Here is a 21155-nt window from a genome sequence, read left to right as displayed (position 1 = left end):
ATGTCTGTGGAACCTGTTCAGTTTGTCTCAGTTGTTGAATTTTGTTATATTCATACAAATATTTACACGTTACGTTTGCTGAAAATTAACACAGTTGACAGTGAGAGGTCATTTCTTTTTTTGCTGAGATTAGTTGAGTAGTTCAGCCCAGGCCTTCTAGTCAGAACAAAACAAGCCTGTTCAGTATAGTGACTACTGTTTATAAGGGCTTTTGTGGGTTGAGCTTACATGTACAGTAGACATGTTACATCATGATTGCATTTCAGAGGCCAATAGTCACCATGATGAGCCAACTGTTCTACACCAATGGAGACCTACCAGGGTTTGACATAACTTTGTCCAAAAAAATGTTTTGCTGTCCGAAAGCTCAAGTCACTTGTCCAAAAATAAAAATGGTCTAACACCGTGGGCTAAAAAGGTGACTGAAAATGGTTGTATGATGCAAGGAACCACTTCATTATTGTCACTGGTATTGACAATGGAAGGCTGCTGGTCTCTGATCCCATGTATTACAGTAGATCACCTGCTGTTGTGGCCTTGAGCAAGACACTTAACCCTCCACAAAATAGTGCAGTGATAGGCTACTGTATAAACCTGTGGTGTGTCAACCCTCCATTTGGAGAGCTATTGGGTGTGCAAGCGTTTGTCCCAACCCTGCTCAAACATACCGGAGTCTGTAATGAATACTCAGGGAGAAAAAGGTGTAGATTACCATGCAGAGCGCAGCAGGTGTTTATTTCACCTTTGCAGAAAGCAGGAATCGTGGTCACACACAGAAAGGCAAACAGGCAGGTAAATCAAAACTAGGACTAAAGGCTATATCCGTTTCTCAAAAAATGAGCTCGGAAAAGTCTTAGTAGAGTCAAAAGGAACAATACCTCACAAAGGCACAAACAGAATGAACTGAACTAAATAAGGAGTTGATGAGACCAGGTGAGTAACTAAGACAGGTGGAATCAATGGAAAAAAATGAAAGACAGGGCTGCGTTCAAGAACACAAAGAAACAGGGCTACGTTCAAGAACACAACGAAACAGAACACAAGGTTGACTAAGAAAATGAATACAGATCCTTACAGAGTCAGCTTATCAAGGTCCTGTTGAGCAGCTGATTTTATACAATGTAAAAAAGAACTACTGTACAAAGCCTGCACACCCAGTATCACTCCTGGATGATGGTCGACCACCCTGCAACATTACAATTACAACATTACAAATACTTTTTGTCGAGGAAATACAAAAGGTGTTATTGTCGAGCCCTGCCTTCTTTCTACCAGACCTATTTCTGAAAACAAATCCTTACAATATATATTTAGGCCTAGATCTTATTTGTGTTGTATTTTTGAAGTAAAGTGTAATTGTTTTATTTAACTAGGCAAGTCAGTTAAGAACAAATTCTTATTTACAATGACAGCCTAGGAACAACCTTGCCAGCTCGAGGATTCGTTTAAACAACCTTTTGGTTACTGGCCCAACACTCTAACCACTAGGCTACCTGCCACCCCAGCCTTTTAGAGGTGATGAAGCTGGTCAACACCACAGTGTGGAGTTGAAAGCAGCCACAGCATCATCATTATGAATCATGGCTGAGGCGACAGGACAGTGCATGAGTCATTTAGATTTATTTAAATGTATTTCAGTTTTAGTTTTTCGTGCATGTTTCGGCTGCGATTGGTCGCCTCCACATCAACTGTCTCTACACTAATGATGAATCGTGTGTGTGTAGTAGGGTTGAATATATATATATATTTTTTTACAATTGTTTCATCCCATGAATAAATCACTTTTCTCTCGGGTAACCCGGTATTTTCCACCAAAACCAAATGTATCATTCAAAAGCATCATAAAGTATATAAATAGCCCTATGTCTGGATGTGATTAAAGCTTTGATAAAAAAAATATTAAAAAAGCCTGATGCTACCTGACCTTGATGAGCCATACATTAAATACATTTAATGAGCCTTACATTAGAGACATTTCATGAGCCCAAGCCCAAAAAAGCCCAAATGATTGCGCCATTATCCAATACATACTGTAAATGATACAGGCTACACATTACGCACGGCAGAAAAACAAAAAAAGCCCGTAGATGTAGCTAGCTATAGCCTTTGTTAAATACATGAAACTAGTTCCGTTAGGCTAAGTGTGAACTGTATTACTTTACTGTATTGTATTATACTGGATTATATAGACTGGAATTACGCACATCGTTCAAACTATGATATAGCAGGGAGAGAACATGCAATTCTTGTTCAGCACATACGGCCTACAAAGTTACTAGTATAGGCTAGCGGATTTGATTTTAATTTTGAAATATAATAGGGCTGTTTATATAATTAATATAATTAGTAGGCTGATATATACCTTTCATAATAGTTAACCTAATGTTATTAGTCTACCTCCTCTTTCTCTCGCTATTGTTGCTTCATTCCCTTCTCTCTTTCAACAGTTAAATGAGATAAGTTTTGTTGTTCTTATCTTCATCATTCTAATCACATCCTTGAATAATATAGGACTAGAATTAGATTCAGAAGGGCCTCCCGGGTGGCGCAGTGGTCTAGGGCCTGGTTTCGCGCCCAGGCTCTGTCACGACCGGGAGGTCCGTGGGGCGACACACAATTAGCCTAGCGTCGTCCGGGTTAGGGAGTTAGGGAGAGTTTGGCGGGTAGGGATATCCTTGTTTCATCGCGCACTAGCGACTCCTGTGGCGTGCCGGGCGCAGTGCACACTAACCAGGTCGCCAGGTGCACTGTGTTTCCTCCGACACATTGGTGCGGCTGGCTTCTGGGTTGGATTCGCGATGTGTTTCAGAGGACACATGGCTTTTGACCTTCGTCTCTCCCGAGCCCGTACAGGAGTTGTAGCGATGAGACAAGATAGTAACTACTAACAATTGGATACCACGAAAAGGGGGTTAAAAAGATTTTTACATTTAATTTTTTTTAAATTATTAGATTCAGATCCTCTCTCCTTCAGGTCTGAATAAATAACTGCTATGCCCTACCGCCATCGCTCTTCTTTCAAACTACCCATATTCTATTAGCTGCTGTATTCAGCAAACAAGAGCTTGCTTCCCTCTTTGAATAGTCTATTGGTATAAGAAATGCTAAAAAAAAAAAAAGTATGTCTAGCAAGCTATTCTAGTCTAGCTTTTCCTGCATGGGATTCTAAGAGCTAGGGAGCAATTTTTAAGAAGAGAGCACAGGTGTGTATCTATTGCGCAAGAGAGAGGCTATAAGTTAGAAGCTTATTATGCTCATTATGCATAACCAATTATTCATTCGATAAATATAAGGCTAATACTGTATTGAATGTATTACCTGAAAGAGGTAGGCAGGACATCTATATATAGGGCTATATGTAAATCTAGAACAGGATTATCGATTTTGGATGCAATTTGAATGGAGTTGACAGAGAGAGAGACTGCGAGAGAGTGCTGGCGTGTGCACTGATTTAAAGCAACGATATACGAGTGATGGGCTGTTTAAAAATATATATAATCTTTACAATTAAAAACAAGGTGACCCCCGAAAGCCAGATGGAAATGGGTTAATTAGACGCCAATTCAGTCTTTATATTACTGTAGCATAGGCCTACTTGCTATTTGCTGCAGTATAGTCTATCTGTCACAAGGAAAAAAGTTACCATGATGAGATGATAGGTCTTTCATGCATTGTGAACTGCGCTCCATACAGAGATGAGCTGTCTGTCCCCACACTGAGCGTTGATTCATCATGCAGCGGCTGTAGAAAAGCCAGATTTAGACATGCTGTTCATATAAATAATACATTATAATTTACCGGTTTCTCGCAGTTATTTATCCCGTGAAAGGGGAGTGGTTTTGGGTGGGGGGGAGAGAGAGGTCACGGAGGATGGGCGGTTCTGAGACGGACGTGTGTGAGTGGTTGTCCATCTATAAATATATGTTAGTATTTCTGCAAGTCTGTGTATTCACTTCATTGATTTGAATAAAGTTTCAACAAAATGTAGATGGATGTGTTAAGAACAATGTAGCCTCTCTCACCATTTGTAATATTTTATGTGGACTTTGCATAGACATCCAGATGTGATGTTTGTCAGTGGCTACTCTAAAAGGCAGGCTTCGCTCTCATATTCTCAGGGGACTGTGGAACATGATTAATATGAATAAATCAACAACAACAGGTGGCGAGATCGAAATCTTGTGTCAAACAGCTTTTGGCTTCACCAGGGTTGCCATGAGAACATAACAAACAGACTAAGAAATTGAAAATAATGAAATTCAAAGTGAATGGTACATTTTCCCAGCAGGCATCCTGTAAACTACTTGGCAGAAAACACTTTCTAAATGTGTGTATATATATTTTTGGAATTTCAAAGTTAGACCACATGCATCTTGGCCAAAGGCCCTTTGTTCATATCATTTATTATAGGAGACTTTCATCTTGAGTTCTAGAGAGCTCTCTTGTGTCCTTCTAACATTTTGCAATATCAATAAGATGTTCAGCCTTAAAGGAACCTTCTGATGTGCTTTGGATACATTTTGTCCACCATGATTAACCATCTTGATTTCATATGAAATTTGGCAGTAGCCTACAACATTGACCTTGCTATAGAAACCTACTGCCATATTAGCACGGGTAAATGTCAATAGGAGTATGGGTGTCCTTCTTTCTCATGTCCCCATTTCATTACCCAGAGGGTGTCTGCCTGTGCGTATTGTTTCCATGGCATCAATTTATTTCTCGAAATGACATGACTAGCGTGCAGTGTGGGAATGAAGGCTTATAGAAAACAACAACGGTAAAGAGCCTTTTCAATTCTTCATGTTCCTGGGAGGTACGCACACGCATACGCTGTGGCCAGGCGTGAATAACAATCCCTCAGTCTGGACAGGGCGGGTTGCTTTAACCTTGAAGTCTTGCATTTTGGCCGGTTCTCTCTTATCCCTCCCTCTCTCCGCAGATTACTTTTTAATAACTTTGTCCCAAACTTTTTGATTCCAACATTGGTAACTGTCGATACCTTTTCGACTGGGTTGAAATGCGGCTCAACATCAGCCGAGGATGAAACATTGGTTGGATATCTTCCTCTCGGATATAGATTGAGGACTTTTGACTCTGTTGATGTTATATGGACTTGACAATGGCTATAAGTGTTTTTATTCCATACATGCAGTAGGTTTGTGTTTTCCGATTGTGGCACACCACATAAACCATTCCATCGTTGAATTCAATATGTTGACAGATCATGCGATGATCACACATATCAATTCCACTAAAGGTGGCGGGAAATTAGGTTTACATCTATTTAACACTTTTGGTTACTATATGATTCCATATGTGTTATTTCATAGTTTTGATGTCTTCTATTATTCTTCAATGCAGAAAATAGTAAAAATAAAGAAAAACCCTTGAATGAATAGGTGTGTCCAAACTTTTGACTGGTATTGTATATAAAGTAGCATCTTTACAATTTGTTTCAAATTTTCTTTTCTAATTTGTTTGTCTTGTGATGAGAGGGGGAATAGAGGGAAAGGGGGATACCTAATCAGTTGTACAACTGAATGCAATCAACTGAAATGTCTCTTCCGCATTTAACCCAACCTCTCTGAATCAAGTTCTGCACAGGCTTGAGGGAAAAGCCCAGATCATGGACATTGCTGGGCTCGCCAAATGGAGACTGCTCTTAATCTGTCTGTATCCCTACCATCCTGGACACACTGATGGACTGCGATGAAACAAAATTAAACTGTAGTCTGGTTTATGATCCATCCTTCATGACTGAACGTAGCGTTCTGGTTTTATCAAGAAATATTTATAACATCCCACTCCCAACAAACAACAGAAAAACACAGGCGTCCATTCATCCATTAAACATGAGATTAGCGTGGAATAGTTCTCTCACACAAGTGACTAATCAGCATAGACACATCTACCTCATGTGCATCAAGCAGATGAACCTCACAAAAGATTTTCCCATTAATATCCTCAGCATTCAAACTATTGTGTACTGCTAAACATTTACGTGCACTTAAGCCATTAAAAGCTTTTGGTGTCCAACATCAGAGTTGCCATTGGTTGAAATCTGTGGAATTAATGTTAAGTGATCACCCTACCCTCCACACGCTTCAGAATGGTAATTTCCTTCCTTTGCCAACTGTTCAGCTTCCTTGTTCAGGAGGGACAACATGTATGACCATCCAGCCATAGGCTGGTGTATAACTCAGTTCTCCTGTAACTAACTTTGGCAGACGTTGGAGCACGCTGTGCCATTTCATATAGATTTTACAGCAGGAGGTCAGTTGGCTGTCTCACCCTCTGATCCTCTCTAATGGACTGGAAATGAATCACTCCCAAATCAAACAATCCAAGCAGAAATTTAAAAAAACATGAGGTTGAATATGATTTCTTCCCCCCGTGAGCAGATAGTAGACACATACTCTTTATTCATGTCTTTGTCGTCCTCCGTAGTCCGCTAGACTTGGTTTTACAGAATTGTTTTTAACTGTGAGGCACGTGACTAGGATGCACCCTGATACCCCTTAAAAATATGGTGTGCACCATCTGTTATGCATAACATGAGTATTTTAAAGGTGAACCCTAGTCAGATAAATATTGTTTTTACATAACATCAGTCAAAACAAAAGGGAGAGGATTTGGACAGCCCTGAGGTTAATCTAATAATATTTAGGAAAATGAACTAGGTCTGAGAAGACTGAAATGGGAATAAAACAAACCCTCTGTTTTTGAGGATTATGCCTGAACCGTGAAACACAAGGATGCAGGAGGAGAGCAGATTACATCTTTCCTCTTGCTCAGGGACAGCAAAGCCTGAATGTTGATAGGGACTGCTGTGTGGCTATAAGGTCAACACAACAAGCACTGTTATTTTTATTGGTATTACACTGTCAATGGTACTGACACTTATCACTGCTCTGACAAATTGAAAAACCATTGCCGATACCCAAATTATATCAGCCACTGCCCAACCCTTACCACTACATTTCACTATTATACCTGTTGAACACTGTAAATACATACAACTTTCTCTCTCTCGTCAACTTCATGTTCCTCACTTCTTATCTGGCCCCAAACGTTGTTTGCTGGCTCTTACGTATGACTGCCGATAGTTGTATTATTATTGTCACTTTAATCAACTCCGACCAGTAATATCACGCAACATTGAATCAGGCCTGATTCACAGCAAATGCTAAGCAGCAGCAGTAATAGTAGCTGACTCCACACTGCTGCAGGCCCTGCCATTGACTTTACTTACTGCTGGCTTCCCAATGATGCCGTTTCCAATTAAGACACACTGATTGTATACTTACCCTCGAAAATGCTGGTAGGCTGAGGAAATCCTTAATTCATGTAACCGATGGACAATTTAACATGACTATGGTCGATGTTATGGAAGTTTGGGATTGCTGCAGTTGGCAAAACCTTTTGATGATGAACGAAAGCTGATGACCTGGGTTTGCTTAGCCAGTTGGTTACAATACCAAGTCATTCTGAAACATACTGACACTTTAGGCTTACCCCTCTATTCCCCACCTCACCCTAGGGTTCTATTGGTTTGAGCTTTTTGGGTTCCTCTGATTGTACAACAGGTCTTAGCTTTCAGCGCTCTCTCTCTCTCTCTCTCTCTCTCTCTCTCTCTCTCTCTCTCTCTCTCTCTCTCTCTCTCTCTCTCTCTCTCTCTCTCTCTCTCTCTCTCTCTCTCTCTCTCTCTCTCTCTCTCTCTCTCTCTCTCTCTCTCTCTCTCTCTCTCTCTCTCTCTCTCTCTCTCTCTCTCTCTCTCTCTCTCTCTCTCTCTCTCTCTCTCTCTCTCTCTCTCTCTCTCTCTCTCTCTCTCTCTCTCTCTCTCTCTCTCTCTCTCTCTCTCTCTCTCCTTTGACATACTGTGTAATTCCAAGAAGATCTATTCATAGGTCTCTCTCAATAGGGTTTCTGTAGTCCACCCCCTCCTACAGCTTCTCCATGCCCACCAGCCAGAAATGGTCGACATAACAGCTATTTCCATGCATTCTTCATGACCGTTCATTATGAGCTTCTTCATTAAAATACATGCCTTAGGATGATTTGGTGTTCTTCGTGACGAAATTAAATTCACATGTAATCATGCAGGGGGAAACATACAGTATGCACACACAACCCTGGGGGGGGGGGGGGGGGGGGGGGGGGGGGGGGGGGGGGGGGGGGGGGCGTGTTCATACCCACCCAGGCGAGGCAGAGCCCCAGAGTCATAGCACCACAGGCAGAAAGGCCCAGACCACAGACCTCAATGTTGGATTTCAGGGAGGCAACTCGATTCCACCCATAGCCCAGGCTCCATGGCCTGTTCTGATGACAGGATCCCAGTCCAACTTTATTTTCTATGAAAAGTGATCTTTTTTCTTCCAACGTCAAAACTCCCCTCAATGAAAGTAAACTTCAGTTTGAAAGCTAACCACTCACTGCTGTAGGAGATCAAATCAAATCAAATCAAATGTATTTATATACCCCTTCGTACATCAGCTGATATCTCAAAGTGCTGTACAGAAAAGATCACCAGCTTCCTTTTAGAAAATTCTCCACAGATGAATTTCACTATACAGTCTGTATTCAGGTCTACTCCTTTTTGTTGCTCCCTCTTCTAGTTCTTGCATTGATTTCTTCACAGCCTTTAATCAGTTGTTTACGTAACCTTCTGCCAAGAACATAGTGTTGACTTGTCTCCTCTTTTCACCACCTCCAACCTCCTCTCTACAGTTACCCCACCCCCACCTCTAATCACGTCTTCATTAATCCAGTGCAGACGGCCACCCAGATAATTGTGCTAATCATTATCATAATTGCAGATCACAGAGGCATGATCGGGAAGGTTAGCTGCCATGTTTAGAGAGCTCACAAAGTCTTGGGCACTGGAAGTGTAATTGCCTTCTGGCTGAGGAATCTGCTGAACTGTTTCCGAAGTTCTATGAGTTTGTGAGATTGGTGAAAAGATGAGGTAACCAGTGGATAATAAAGGGGACACTGTGTATTGATCACTAAGTGAGGTTTCCAGAGGCCCCGTTGGAGATGGCTGGTCTATGCTCGATATTCTTTATGCTGGTGGGGCCCACCTAATGAGCCACATCTATGGATCATCACATTCAGAGAAATAGAAGCCAAAGACTACCATTTATCAGCCTGGAAGGAGACCAGTATCTCTAATGGCAAGCCATTCCAGGTAGCACTTTTTGAAATCACATATAGCGTTAAAGATATTCTAGATATAAGAATCTTTCCATATTGGAAATGGTATTATAGTCTATAGGCCTACCTGTAAAAACGTTGATGTAGCCAACAATAGTTCTGAGGGACTATAGTTTCACTGTACTGTGAACTTTAGGCTTGGGCAATATCCTGGTGTACGGTATTAACTTTATATTTCAAAATACCGATGGGGGTGCACCCCAAATGTCAAATACTCCAGTGTGGTAAGTTAACTACATCTATAAGAAATGTAAGATGTGTCAAATAAATGATATCCAGCTCAAGGCTCCAGCATTTGGTTTGCTAACTTGCTAGCTAAGTGGCTTGATGTCAAGATCAAGCGTCTTGGTTACAGCAGAGACATTCAATCCCCTCCTGGATCAAGATCCCTGTTGCCTAAATTGTTTTTTGTGTAAATAGCTTTGAAATAGCGCCACTTGTTTGCACTTCCAGTAATACCGTATACCCCAGTATGGAACAGAAACGGTATGAATATCTGGATATCGCCCAACACTACTCTGAGTCCACAATCTGAGTTAATAGAAGCTGGTATTCAATGACTATTCACATCGTGCCTGTGTTGTGTCATAGTATGAAAAGTGGAGGCCAATCAGAAATTACATGGGCTGTAGTCCACATCTAACAATTGACCTAATCACATACGTCACTCCATGATACAATATATAGATACAGTAGAGTATATTATTTTTAGGCTTGTTCATAATGAATACATTAACACACTACAGGGTATTTTGCTACTGCAGTCCTAAATAGGCCTATCATGCAGTATTTATCCATTGTGTAAGACTCACGTCTCATCTGAGAAGTCCTTATTAATGTTACCATGTCTTCACCTCTGCTGAAGGACAGTATTTAGTTCAGTTTACCTTATCTATGCTGGAATGTATAACATATTTTCGAGAACAACACTCCCTAGCTGGACTTGACTTTGAGCTAATTAGGAGGAAGACTACCAACTCTTCAGTCCGAGAGGAAATGAGGCTATGGGGATCTTGTTAATCATTCTTTGGTTGTGTGCCTATCTGTGCTTCTATATTAACCCCAAAGGACAAATACTCCTGTGTGGTAAAGTAAACTGTGTTATAACACGTGACTGTGAGGAGGAAGGAAGCTCTAGGAGAGAGTTCCCAGACTTAGCCAGAGGGAGCACCTGTGTTGCTGTCCTCAGTACTGTATGTGTCAGTGAGGGCTCATTATATCATCACTAGTCATCACCAGTACATTGGACTTTAATGTTTCCCTTAATTGGATTGGCCATCCATTTTGATGGCAAAATTGTTACTTAATTCACAGGTTCCCTTCAGATGGTCTCTCAGGAGAAAGTGTAACCTATATTTGAGCAAGAGAACAACTTTTCGTAATTTCTTCCATCTGATCACGCCTTTCTTAACGTACATTTTCATTTGATATGAATATACTCTGATGGTTGACAATAAGAAACAGGAAACAGTTAATTTTCATGCGGGTGATTTATGTACAAGCTGACTATCTAAATAGAGCGTCAGATGTGTTACTCCATTTTCTCTTCTGTCTGTTTTGTACTCCAGTATATACTAGCTCTGCCTGTTCTGTGGCAGAGCTAGTATAAAAACCAGCCTTTCAGAGCTAAAAGGTTCAGGATAAGGTTTCTATTCATGGGAACCCTCTGATGAAGTCCACATGCTAAAAGATGAATAGGAGAACAAAGGAATTGAGCAAATGGACTGAGAATTAGATTCTTCTCTAGACTGTGACACAAAGGCAGGCTTGAAACGACTGCTATTTTGTCCAGTATAATCCATCAAATGAATGTGGGATCTTATTTTCCAACTAAATGGAAAATTGCCACCAAATTGCATGTTCTTTGAGATGGATGAAGGCTTATCTTCACAAAATAATTTTCTTGGCCCTCCCAGGCTGTTCCGCAGGTTATTGCCAAGCATTTGTGACCTGCCTGGCCGATACCCTTTGAACATCGTTTTCAGACACATTAGAGTGCATCAGGAATAAATTGAGCCCCTCCTCTCCCCTAGATAGGGGAATTGACCGAGCAAGTTAAGCTTTCTTTAATGCTTTGAGATCACAAAGCCTTAGGCTGCAAGTGTAAACTCCAGTTTGAATGTATAAAGAAACTGGTGTGTTCAGGTCCCACTCAGTTGAATAAACACAAATGTGTGTGACAATTAAAGATAATAAGACATGAAAATTGCATTGATGTATTTTCTGTTTATTGCATCCACTCTGTTACTATGTCAAGGAAACACTGTATATTTCCTGTTTCTTAGCAAAGGCATTTCAGCAGTGGTGTAAAAATACTTCAAAGTACTACTTAACTTGTTTTTTGGGGTATTAGTACTTTACTATTTATATTTTTGACAACTTTTATTCCACTTCATTCCTTAAGAAAATAATGTACTTCTTACTCCATACATTTTCCCTGACATCCAAAAGTAATTGTCACATTTTGAATGCTTATCAGGACAGAAAATGGTCCAATTTACACACTTATCAAGAGAACATCAGTGGTCATCCCTACTGCCTCTGATCTGGCGGACTCACTAAACACAAATGCTTCATTTGTAAATTAAGTTTGCGTGTCGGAGTGTGCCCCTGGCTGTTCTTAATTAGAAATGTGTGTCGTCTCGTTTGCTTAATATAAAGAAGTTTTCTGTATTTTTACTTTTGATACTTAGGTATATTTAAAACCAAATACTTGTAGACTTTTTCTTAAGTAGTAGAAAACTACGTAGTAAAACTTAAGTAGTACTTAAGTAGTAAAACTTTCACTTTTACTTAAGTCATTTTCTATTAAGGTATCTTTACTTTTACTCAAGCATGACAATTGGGTACTTTTTCTACCACTGAATTTCAGTCACAGTAGTTCTGGTTTAGCTGAGGTTAGGTTAGGGTTAGGGTTACATAGCCCGTTTTATATTATTTGGAGCCTCAGGGGCTGAATTTGATGTATAGGCCTCTTCTAAATTGAGTGTAAAGTCATGTTCTGTAGTCCCTACACAATATGTGGGGGAGATATATATTTGTCCAAACCTGTGGTGAATTCCACAGTGTATTAGTACAATGATGGTCATGAATAAAATAGAGGATAAACTAATACAATTTACAAAACTGGCAATACAAAGTTTGAGGCAATACTGCTGTGGAAAGAGGACTTTATGGTTTTGCGTTATTGATGCAGCCTCCTATACACAACTCCTACAAAGTTTCAGACATCGCAACTGTTCAGAATAATAAGCTCATGAAGCTATGCACACTGGCAGCTTTGAATGCAGGAGAACATTCCCCATGAGATGGGCTCCACAATACCCAGCACAGCACTGTTCTCCCATTTCTCACTGCATGAGTTAATGCACAGTGATCGTTACCATTACAGACTCTCAATCCAGACCAGAATTAATTCAGTGATTATTGAAAACTCCCCCTACTTTCATTCAATATAGCTGGAAGGTACACAGAGATTAACTGATATTGTCGACAGGCTGGGAAGCATCAGAGTCGCTTTCATTGGACATTTCAGGTTCATATGGAGGGAGAGGTTCCAGTGTAGCTAGCATTCTTCTCTAGAGTAACACATCTTTCTCAAGGCGGTTGAATATTGATTAAACTACAACCTGTCAGTGAAGTCCGCTGCTCATAGTACCTGATGCTGGGACATCTGTATTTCTACCTCCTCTTGTTTATTTGGTGTTTATTAGATTGCACAAATGCTGTACAATTCTTAGTGTGAGAAAAAAACTACTTCATACTGATCAGAGATGGAAATATATTTCTTCTTTCAGATAACCTGGCTGACCAATATCTTCTGGCTGTTAAAAATGTCACTCTGTTTTGGCTGTGTTATCGTTCGTCACTGAAAATCAATTAAACCTAGTGACAGTCACATGTTGACTCAAGCATGCAAAAGCGATACGCTTTAAAATGTATTTGCAAGTTCAATCAGGTTCTACCAATTGGCAAAGTATTTCATTTGTTTTACTACTAAACACAGTAAACATCTGATTCTGACTTTCACGGGAGAGCATATCCATGGAAAAATAGTACTAGGGGACTGACTCCATCCCGCAGTCATAATGATGCCAAATTAAAAGACTTCAAATTGTCTTGCAGCGTTGGATCATCCTAGCCCCGCAAGCGTTTTTGTATATTGATGTGTTTGTTTAGTCAGCTGTGACTACACACGGGCTGTTTACACTACAATGCTCACGCTTTGTCACAGCAGAAGCCCTGCACTCGTTACTGGTGTGAAGCAAGGCCCAGGCACTCCGGCAGTACTGCCCAGGGTAAAGTCTCAATTGATAAACATGACCCAGACCAGAATGCACCCCCTCTATTCTCTCTGTCTCTGATCTCTCTGCTTCTCTGTTGCCTTCTGAAGCTGAGAAGTGAAGATCTTATCAAGTAGTTGTTTTCTTCTGTTTGAGGAACATGTCTAAAGCTGTGGAGTCTGCTGTGACTTTAGTGTCTTTCTTCATGTGTGTTATGAATAATTGTGTGTGTGTGTGCCAACCCTGATGTGTTACAATTGAATGCTACTGTGTAGGTGTTATGGTGAGTGCAGGTCTATTATATTGGGTCTAATGTAAAATCCATAATCTGTTCTCCAAAACAGTGTGATGTTTATCCTCTCATATTGGCACAATCATCCTCAGTGGTCCTTTAACTGTATGCAGTGGGCAATCAAGGTTCCCCCTATATATTTAAATGAGATATTTCTGTATATAATTTTCAATACATTTGCTAACATGTCTAAAAACATGTTTTCGCTTTGTCATTATGAGGTATTGTGTGTAAATTGATGAGGATTTTTTTTTATTTAATTCATTTTAGAATAAGGCTGTAACGTAACAAAATATGGAAAAATTCAAGGGGTCTGAATACTTTCAGAATACTTTCCCTAATCGGTTCTCAAACAGTATGATATTTGTCCTCTCGTATTGGCAAAATCATACTCAGTGCTCCTTTAACTGTACGCAGTGGGCAATCCGGGTTTCCCCTATATTTAAATCCTTGCCGCCACTCCAAAAAATGTGATACAAAAATAGCAATTCAGGATGGTAAAATATTTGCAGTGCAAATTTAAACGACTAAAACCAGATATAAAATATGTAGAAAAGATAATGGGCAGTGTAGTGGAGGGCTATTATTTTAAGGTTTCTGGTATGGGCGTGTTCGCCTCGGCGTCGGTCAGAACGCGTCGGTCAGAACGCATTGATGCAAAGACAGTTAATAGTTGGCTTGTAGTTTACTTGAAGATAGACATATATAACAGCACAGTATGTACAGTGCCTTCAGAAAGCATTCATACCCTTTGACTTTTTCCACATTTGGTTGTGTTACAGCATGAATTTAAGGGTTGTAAAGCTCTTAGAGACTTACCCAGAAAGATTTACAGCTGTAATCAGTGCCAAAGGCGCTTCTACAGTGTTGCCTCTGAGGTTTTTGCTTTGTCATTATGAGGTGTTGTTTGTAGATTGAGGAGGATTTTGTTGAAAAAAACAATTTCATCCATTATGGATTAAGGCTGTAACATAACGTGTAACGTAAAGTGGAACAAGTCAAGGGATTTGAATACTTTCGGAATTCGTAAATAGTCAGACCGCTTTTTTGCAAATGTATGAACAATAAAAAACTGAAACATCACATTTACGTAAGTATTCAGACCCCAGTACTTTGTTGAAGCATCTTTGGCAGCGATTAGAGCCTTTAAGTTTTCTTGGGTGTGAGTTTCTCCCATTCTTCTCTGCAGACATTTTTTGGTACCCTTCCCCAGATCTGTGCCTCGACACAATCCTGTCTCGGAGCTCTACGAACAATTCCTTTGACTTCATGGCTTGGTTTTTGCTCTGACATGAACTGTCAACTGTAAGACCTTATATAGACAAGTGTGTGTGCCTTTCCAAATCACCGTAAACACTCGAGGCTGTAATCACTGCCAAAGGTGCTTCAACAAAGCACTGAGTAAAGGATCTGAATACTTATGTAAATGTCATATTTCATATTTTTATTTAATACATTTGCTAAATGTTCTAAAAATATCACGATGTTAGTAATAATGATGGTTGGACCAAGGCGCAGCATGAGTATAGTTCCACATCTTTTAATGAATAAGTGAAACTTAAAACAATTGTTATTTTTATTTGTATTTCACCTTTATTTAACCAGGTAGGCAAGTTGAGAACAAGTTCTCATTTACAATTGCGACATGGCCAAGATAAAGCAAAGCAGTTCGACACACACAACAACAGAGTTACACATGGAGTAAAACGAAGTCAAAGTAGAACACTAGAAAAATAAGTCTATATACGATATGAGCAAATGAGGTGAGATAAGGGAGGTAAAGGCAGAAAAAAAAGGCCATGGTGGCAAAGTAAATACAATATAGCAAGTAAAACACTGGAATGGTAGATTTGCAGTGGAAGATTGTGCAAAGTAGAAATAGTTATAATGGGGTGCAAAGGAGCAAAATAAATACAGTAGGGGAAGAGGTAGTTGTTAGATGGGCTATGTACAGGTGCAGTAATCTGTGAGCTGCTCTGACAGCTGGTGCTTAATGCTAGTGAGGGAGATAAGTGTTTCCAGTTTCAGAGATTTTTGTAGTTCGTTCCAGTCATTGGCAGCAGAGAACTGGAAGGAGAGGCGGCCAAAGGAGGAATTGGTTTTGGGGGTGACCAGAGAGATATACCTGCTGGAGCGCGTGCTACAGGTGGGTGCTACTATGGTGACCAGCGAGCTGAGATAAGGGGGGACTTTACCTAGCAGTGTCTTGTAGATGACCTGGAGCCAGTGGGTTTGGCGATGAGTATGAAGCGAGGGCCAGCCAACAAGAGCGTACAGGTCGCAGTGGTGGGTAGTGGTGACAAAACGGATGGCACTGTGATACACTGCATCCAATTTAGTGAGTAGGGTATTGGAGGCTATTTTGTAAATGACATCGCCGAAGTCGAGGATCGGTAGGATAGTCAGTTTTACGAGGGTATGTTTGGCAGCATGAGTGAAGGATGCTTTGTTGCGAAATAGGAAGCCAATTCTAGATTTAACTTTGGATTTGAGATGTTTGATGTGAGTCTGGAAGGAGTGTTTACAGTCTATCCAGACACCTAGGTATTTGTAGTTGTCCACATATTCTAAGTCAGAACCGTCCAGAGTAGTGATGCTGGACGGGCAGGCAGGTGCTGGCAGCGATCGGTTGAAGAGCATGCATTTAGTTTTACTTGTATTTAAGAGCAGTTGGAGGCCACGGAAGGAGAGTTGTATGGCATTGAAGCTCGTCTGGAGGGTTGTTAACAGTGTCCAAAGAAGGGCCAGTAGTGTACAGAATGGTGTCGTCTGCGTAGAGGTGGATCAGAGACTCACCAGCAGCAAGAGCGACATCATTGATGTATACAGAGAAGAGAGTCGGCCCAAGAATTGAACCCTGTGGCACCCCCATAGAGACTGCCAGAGGCCCGGACAACAGGCCCTCTGATTTTACACACTGAACTCTTTCTGAGAAGTATTTGGTGAACCAGGCGAGGCAGTCATTTGAGAAACCAAGGCTACCGAGTCTGCCGATGAGGATGTGGTCATTGACACAGTCGAAAGCCTTGGCCAGGTCAATGAATACAGCTGCATAGTATTGTTTCTTATCGATGGCGGTTAATATATCGTTTAGGACCTTGAGCGTGGCTGAGGTGCACCCATTACCAGCTATGAAACCAGATTGCATAGCGCAGAAGTTGCGGTGGGATTCGAAATGGTGGGTAATCTGTTTGTTGACTTGGCTTTCAAAGACCTTAGAAAGGCAATGTAGGATAGATATAGGTCTGTAGCAGTTTGGGTCAAGAGTGTCACCCCCTTTGAAGAGGTGAATGACCGCAGCTGCTTTCCAATCTTTGGGAATCTCAGACGACACGAAAGAGAGGTTGAAAAGGCTTGTAATAGGGGTTGCAACAATTTCGGCAGATAATTTTAGAAAGAAAGGGTCCAGATTGTCTAGCTGATTTGTAGGGTTCCAGATTTTGCAGCTCTTTCAGAACATCAGCTGACTGGATTTGGGAGAAGGAGAAATGGGGAAGGCTTGGGCGAGTTGCTGTGGGGGGTACAGTGCTGTTGACCAGGGTAGGGCTAGCCAGGTGGAGAGCATGGCCAGCCGTAGAAAAATGCTTATTGAAATTCTCAATTATAGTGGATTTATCAGTGATAAAATAACAAAACTTACAAAGACCCGTGACTACGTAGTGCTCAAACACACTATACATAAACAATATCCCATAACCCACAGGTGGATAAAATGCTACTTAAGTATGATCCCCAATTAGACACAACGATAACCAGCTGCCTCTAACTGGGAATCATACAAATTACCAACATAGAAAATCAAACCTAGAACCCCACATAGAAAATATAAACTAGAACAAAAACCCCTAGTCATGCCCTGACCTACTTTAAAAAACAGGTTTTCTATGGTTTTCTATGGTCAGGACGTGACAAAAAAAACAGTTTTTGATTTGTCATTATGGGTTATTGATGAGGGGGAAAACCTACTTAATCAATTTTAGAATAAGGCTGTAACGTAACAAAATGTGGAAAATTCAAGGGGTCTGAATACTTCCGAATGCACTGTATGTTTGTAGCATTTGGGTTTTTCAATTAGGTAAATGCAGATGGGCAACCCAATGCTTCAACTATGCTGCATCAGTTGGGCTATGGTTATAATGCTTTTAAAGTTGAAATTATATTTAAAATGTCAACATCATTTAATTTTCACTCATTTTGGAGTATAATGTATTTTAAGCAAAAGTGATAAAACGAGATTGCTCAATAGCAGGGATACAGTATGTCAGGCTGTCGTCCTACTGTATCTACATCCTAAAGCGGTCTACTCAGGCTGGATAGAACTGAAACAGTATGGCACTTGTAGTGTGTTTGTGGTGGTTCTGTGGAATCAGTGTTGTTTACACCGCAGTCCACTAACTCCTCCCGCCTGGCGTGACGAGCCTTCGGCAGTGACCCCTGCGAAAGCACCCCAGTTTTGCCAGACTGCCACTGGGGATTGTGGGAAAACAGGTTGCTGGTTTTAATGAGTGTGTGTAATGGGTGGTGTGGTAAAAATGCTGTTCCTCTTCTCTCCAGGCTAATGATGTCTGCCACTCCATTCAATTAAGGAGGGAAAGAGGTCACTAAAAGGCTTACCTCGTAGACCAGCCTGGGGGGGGGGGGGGACTATTGATTAAGACCTTAGCCACAGATCCTCTCTGCACGTCCTCTGCTCAGGACTTTTTACCCCCCCTACCGCAAACTAATTAAAAAGTTGTTAATGCAGCTAATGTTTTAGGCTTTCAATGACCTTTTAAAAGACTCTCCTAGCTTGGTTGTTTTTGTTTACTGGGCTTGAACTATAGAAATGTCCAACTTTCTTTTCATCTTTCTTTAAGATTTTTTTTTAGGTTTGGGGTTGATGTAAGCCAGTGCTTCATGTTGTTGTTGATGTTGCTGCTGTTGTTCAGGTATAAGCCTCAATACATTTATGAGGACAGATCTATTCAGTGCTACCACTATCAATCATAATTCTACTGGCATAGTACATTTTTTCAAAAATCATTAATAATAAGGATTATTATTGGTGCAGAAAGGGGAAGGCTGAAAACCCTTTTCTCATTCCACTCACTCCATACCCAGCAGGGACCGTTTGTCAAATTGATACTTTAACATTTTATTTTGCACTTAATATTAAACCTTGAATATATAATTCATTTGTTTTCTCCCAAAACATGGCTCAAGGTTGCGCCATAATTTCAAATAATCTTTCGAACAAAAAGCCTCTTGACAGCGTTCACCCACCAAAGTTACCAATATCCCGAAAGCTCATTTTCTATCTGTCACATTCGTTTGCCAGTGATGGCCGCTGACCCCTCGCCTCATTGATAACCCCCCACACACACACATCTCCTCCATTCCTCCTCCCGGCTTTTGCTCATGGTGATTCTACTTGAGAATGTGTGGTGTTTCCATAGTCCACACTTGTCCTTGACTGACCCATCCATTTGAGTTATCCACCTTTCTCTCCCCCTCCCTCCCTCCCTCCTTCCTTTCATTTCTCTTTTATTAGTTATTTGTGTAAAATGTTCTCACTCCCTCTTCCCCCCTACTCTTTATACTAATAGACAGTATCACTCCATTATCTCTCTCCCTTACCCACTTCTTATTTCTTTCTCCCTTTGCTTCTCTTCCTCTCCACAACCTTTCTCTTGTTCACTCACCTTGCTCACTCTCCTTTCCTGATTTTCTATCTCCTCTCTTTCTCTTTCTGACCGTGTGTTTCTCTCTGTCTGTTTTGTCTGACCAGGAGCTGGTGGGGAGTAACCCTCCTCAGAGGAACTGGAAGGGAATTGCGATTGCCCTGTTGGTCATTCTGGTCATCTGCTCCCTGATCGTCACCTCAGTCATCCTGCTGACACCAGGTAGGTGGGGAGTGGAGTGGAGGGGAGGGGAGACAGGCTTGACTCCTGTACGATATGGCATAAAAGGAAAAAACACAACAATACACGTGTACAACAATACACGTGTTGTTGTACAGGGTCAGCCATAATAGTATGGCGCCCCTGGAGCAAATTAGGGTTAAGTGCCTTGCACATCGACAGATTTTTTCTAACATGCACCCTGGGTCACAATGTCTTACATGTCTCAGCGTATTGCTCTGGTAGGTGCAGTGCAGTTGCCTTGTACTCTCTCGTAACCACAAAACATATTCACTGCATGTAGTTGGAGAGTCCTGCGTGTGTGCACTTTCTCACAAACACTTACATAAACACAATTTACAGTGTTACATATAGTGCCCCAGTCTCTCACAGGTATACTTATAAAAATGTCACACACAGTAGCATATATTTATACCCAGCCCATGCAAGATCTATTCAATTATTATTATTGGGGAGTGGGGAGTTCGGCCCCCTAGATAGCATATGAAAACGTCACAAGCCATGATTTTTAGTTTAATTATCTTTAAAACTGCTACATTTTCTCTCAGCCTCATGGCAAAATATGAAGATTAGCAGGAAATGATCTTCAAAACGGCAACATTTTCTATGCCTTACGACTCAAACTGAATTCTTACGTTACACTATGTTCACTACATACTTCTGTCTGAGACTGCCAACATTGAAGTTGTTTGTGGTGATGTCAAAATGAGGGGTGTTGTACAAAACAAAAGCATTTTCTCTCAGCCTCATGGAAAAATACGTAAAATAGCGTGAGATTAGCTATAAAACTGCACATTTTTCTCTCTGCCCCATGACAAAGAAAAAGATCCTAAAAAATATATATACATGTATTTTTATGCGGGGACCGCACAAAACTGCGCTACGCCTCTGCGGACTTGCTTCTATAAGCGGTGACATTCGCAGAAGGCGCACATATATTTTCCATAGACCTGGACTCCCTGGTCTTTCTTCTGAAGCCACTCTTAGCTTCTCTAACAGTCAGAATGACCTTTAAGACCTGTTTGGGAAGATTTACATGAAAAGCAAATCAATAGGCCATCTTCTTTTTAGCTCATGGAGCCCCTTGAAGTGCTTTTATATTCAGGAGAAGCCATATTGATCAGTATAACTGCCAATATATTGGAGGTGTAACCAAGTTTCTGAGACAATAATCAGTTTTCCTTGATTAAGTATTGACATGAATGGTAATTATTACAAATAGTTCCCCCTGAAATGGGATCAGGTCAAGAAAATGACTGCAACTTTGCTTTTTTATGTTTTGCTTGAACTTTTGACATTCAACCAGATGCTTAAGTAACTTTCTTAATATTTTGAAGAAAATGGATAACTGTAATTTTTCCTATGTCTATTATTATATTTTCATAATCAAAACAGGTAGCCTTTCCCCCACGTTTCACTATAGTGTATATTCAGTGTTTCGAATCGGTAGTTTAGCTTGGATAA

At 40.7% G+C, this 21155-nt stretch overlaps 1 protein-coding gene across 6 annotated transcripts in view; it reads left to right on the top strand.

The window, feature by feature from the left end:
• Nucleotides 1–21155, top strand: part of LOC110489714 (dipeptidyl aminopeptidase-like protein 6) — a 342826-nt gene that overhangs the window by 237937 nt on the left and 83734 nt on the right. For all 6 annotated transcript variants that reach the window (XM_021562496.2, XM_021562499.2, XM_021562498.2 and 3 more), the window contains one exon: nucleotides 19559–19673. In XM_021562496.2, coding sequence (XP_021418171.1) covers nucleotides 19559–19673 — 115 coding nt within the window. The remainder of the gene's footprint in view (nucleotides 1–19558; nucleotides 19674–21155) is intronic.

Source organism: Oncorhynchus mykiss, chromosome 15 (assembly GCF_013265735.2).
Source record: "Oncorhynchus mykiss isolate Arlee chromosome 15, USDA_OmykA_1.1, whole genome shotgun sequence".
Lineage (NCBI taxonomy): Eukaryota > Metazoa > Chordata > Actinopteri > Salmoniformes > Salmonidae > Oncorhynchus > Oncorhynchus mykiss.
The sequence above is the reverse complement of the archived record's forward strand: the minus strand, read 5'-3'. Positions and strand labels throughout refer to the sequence as shown.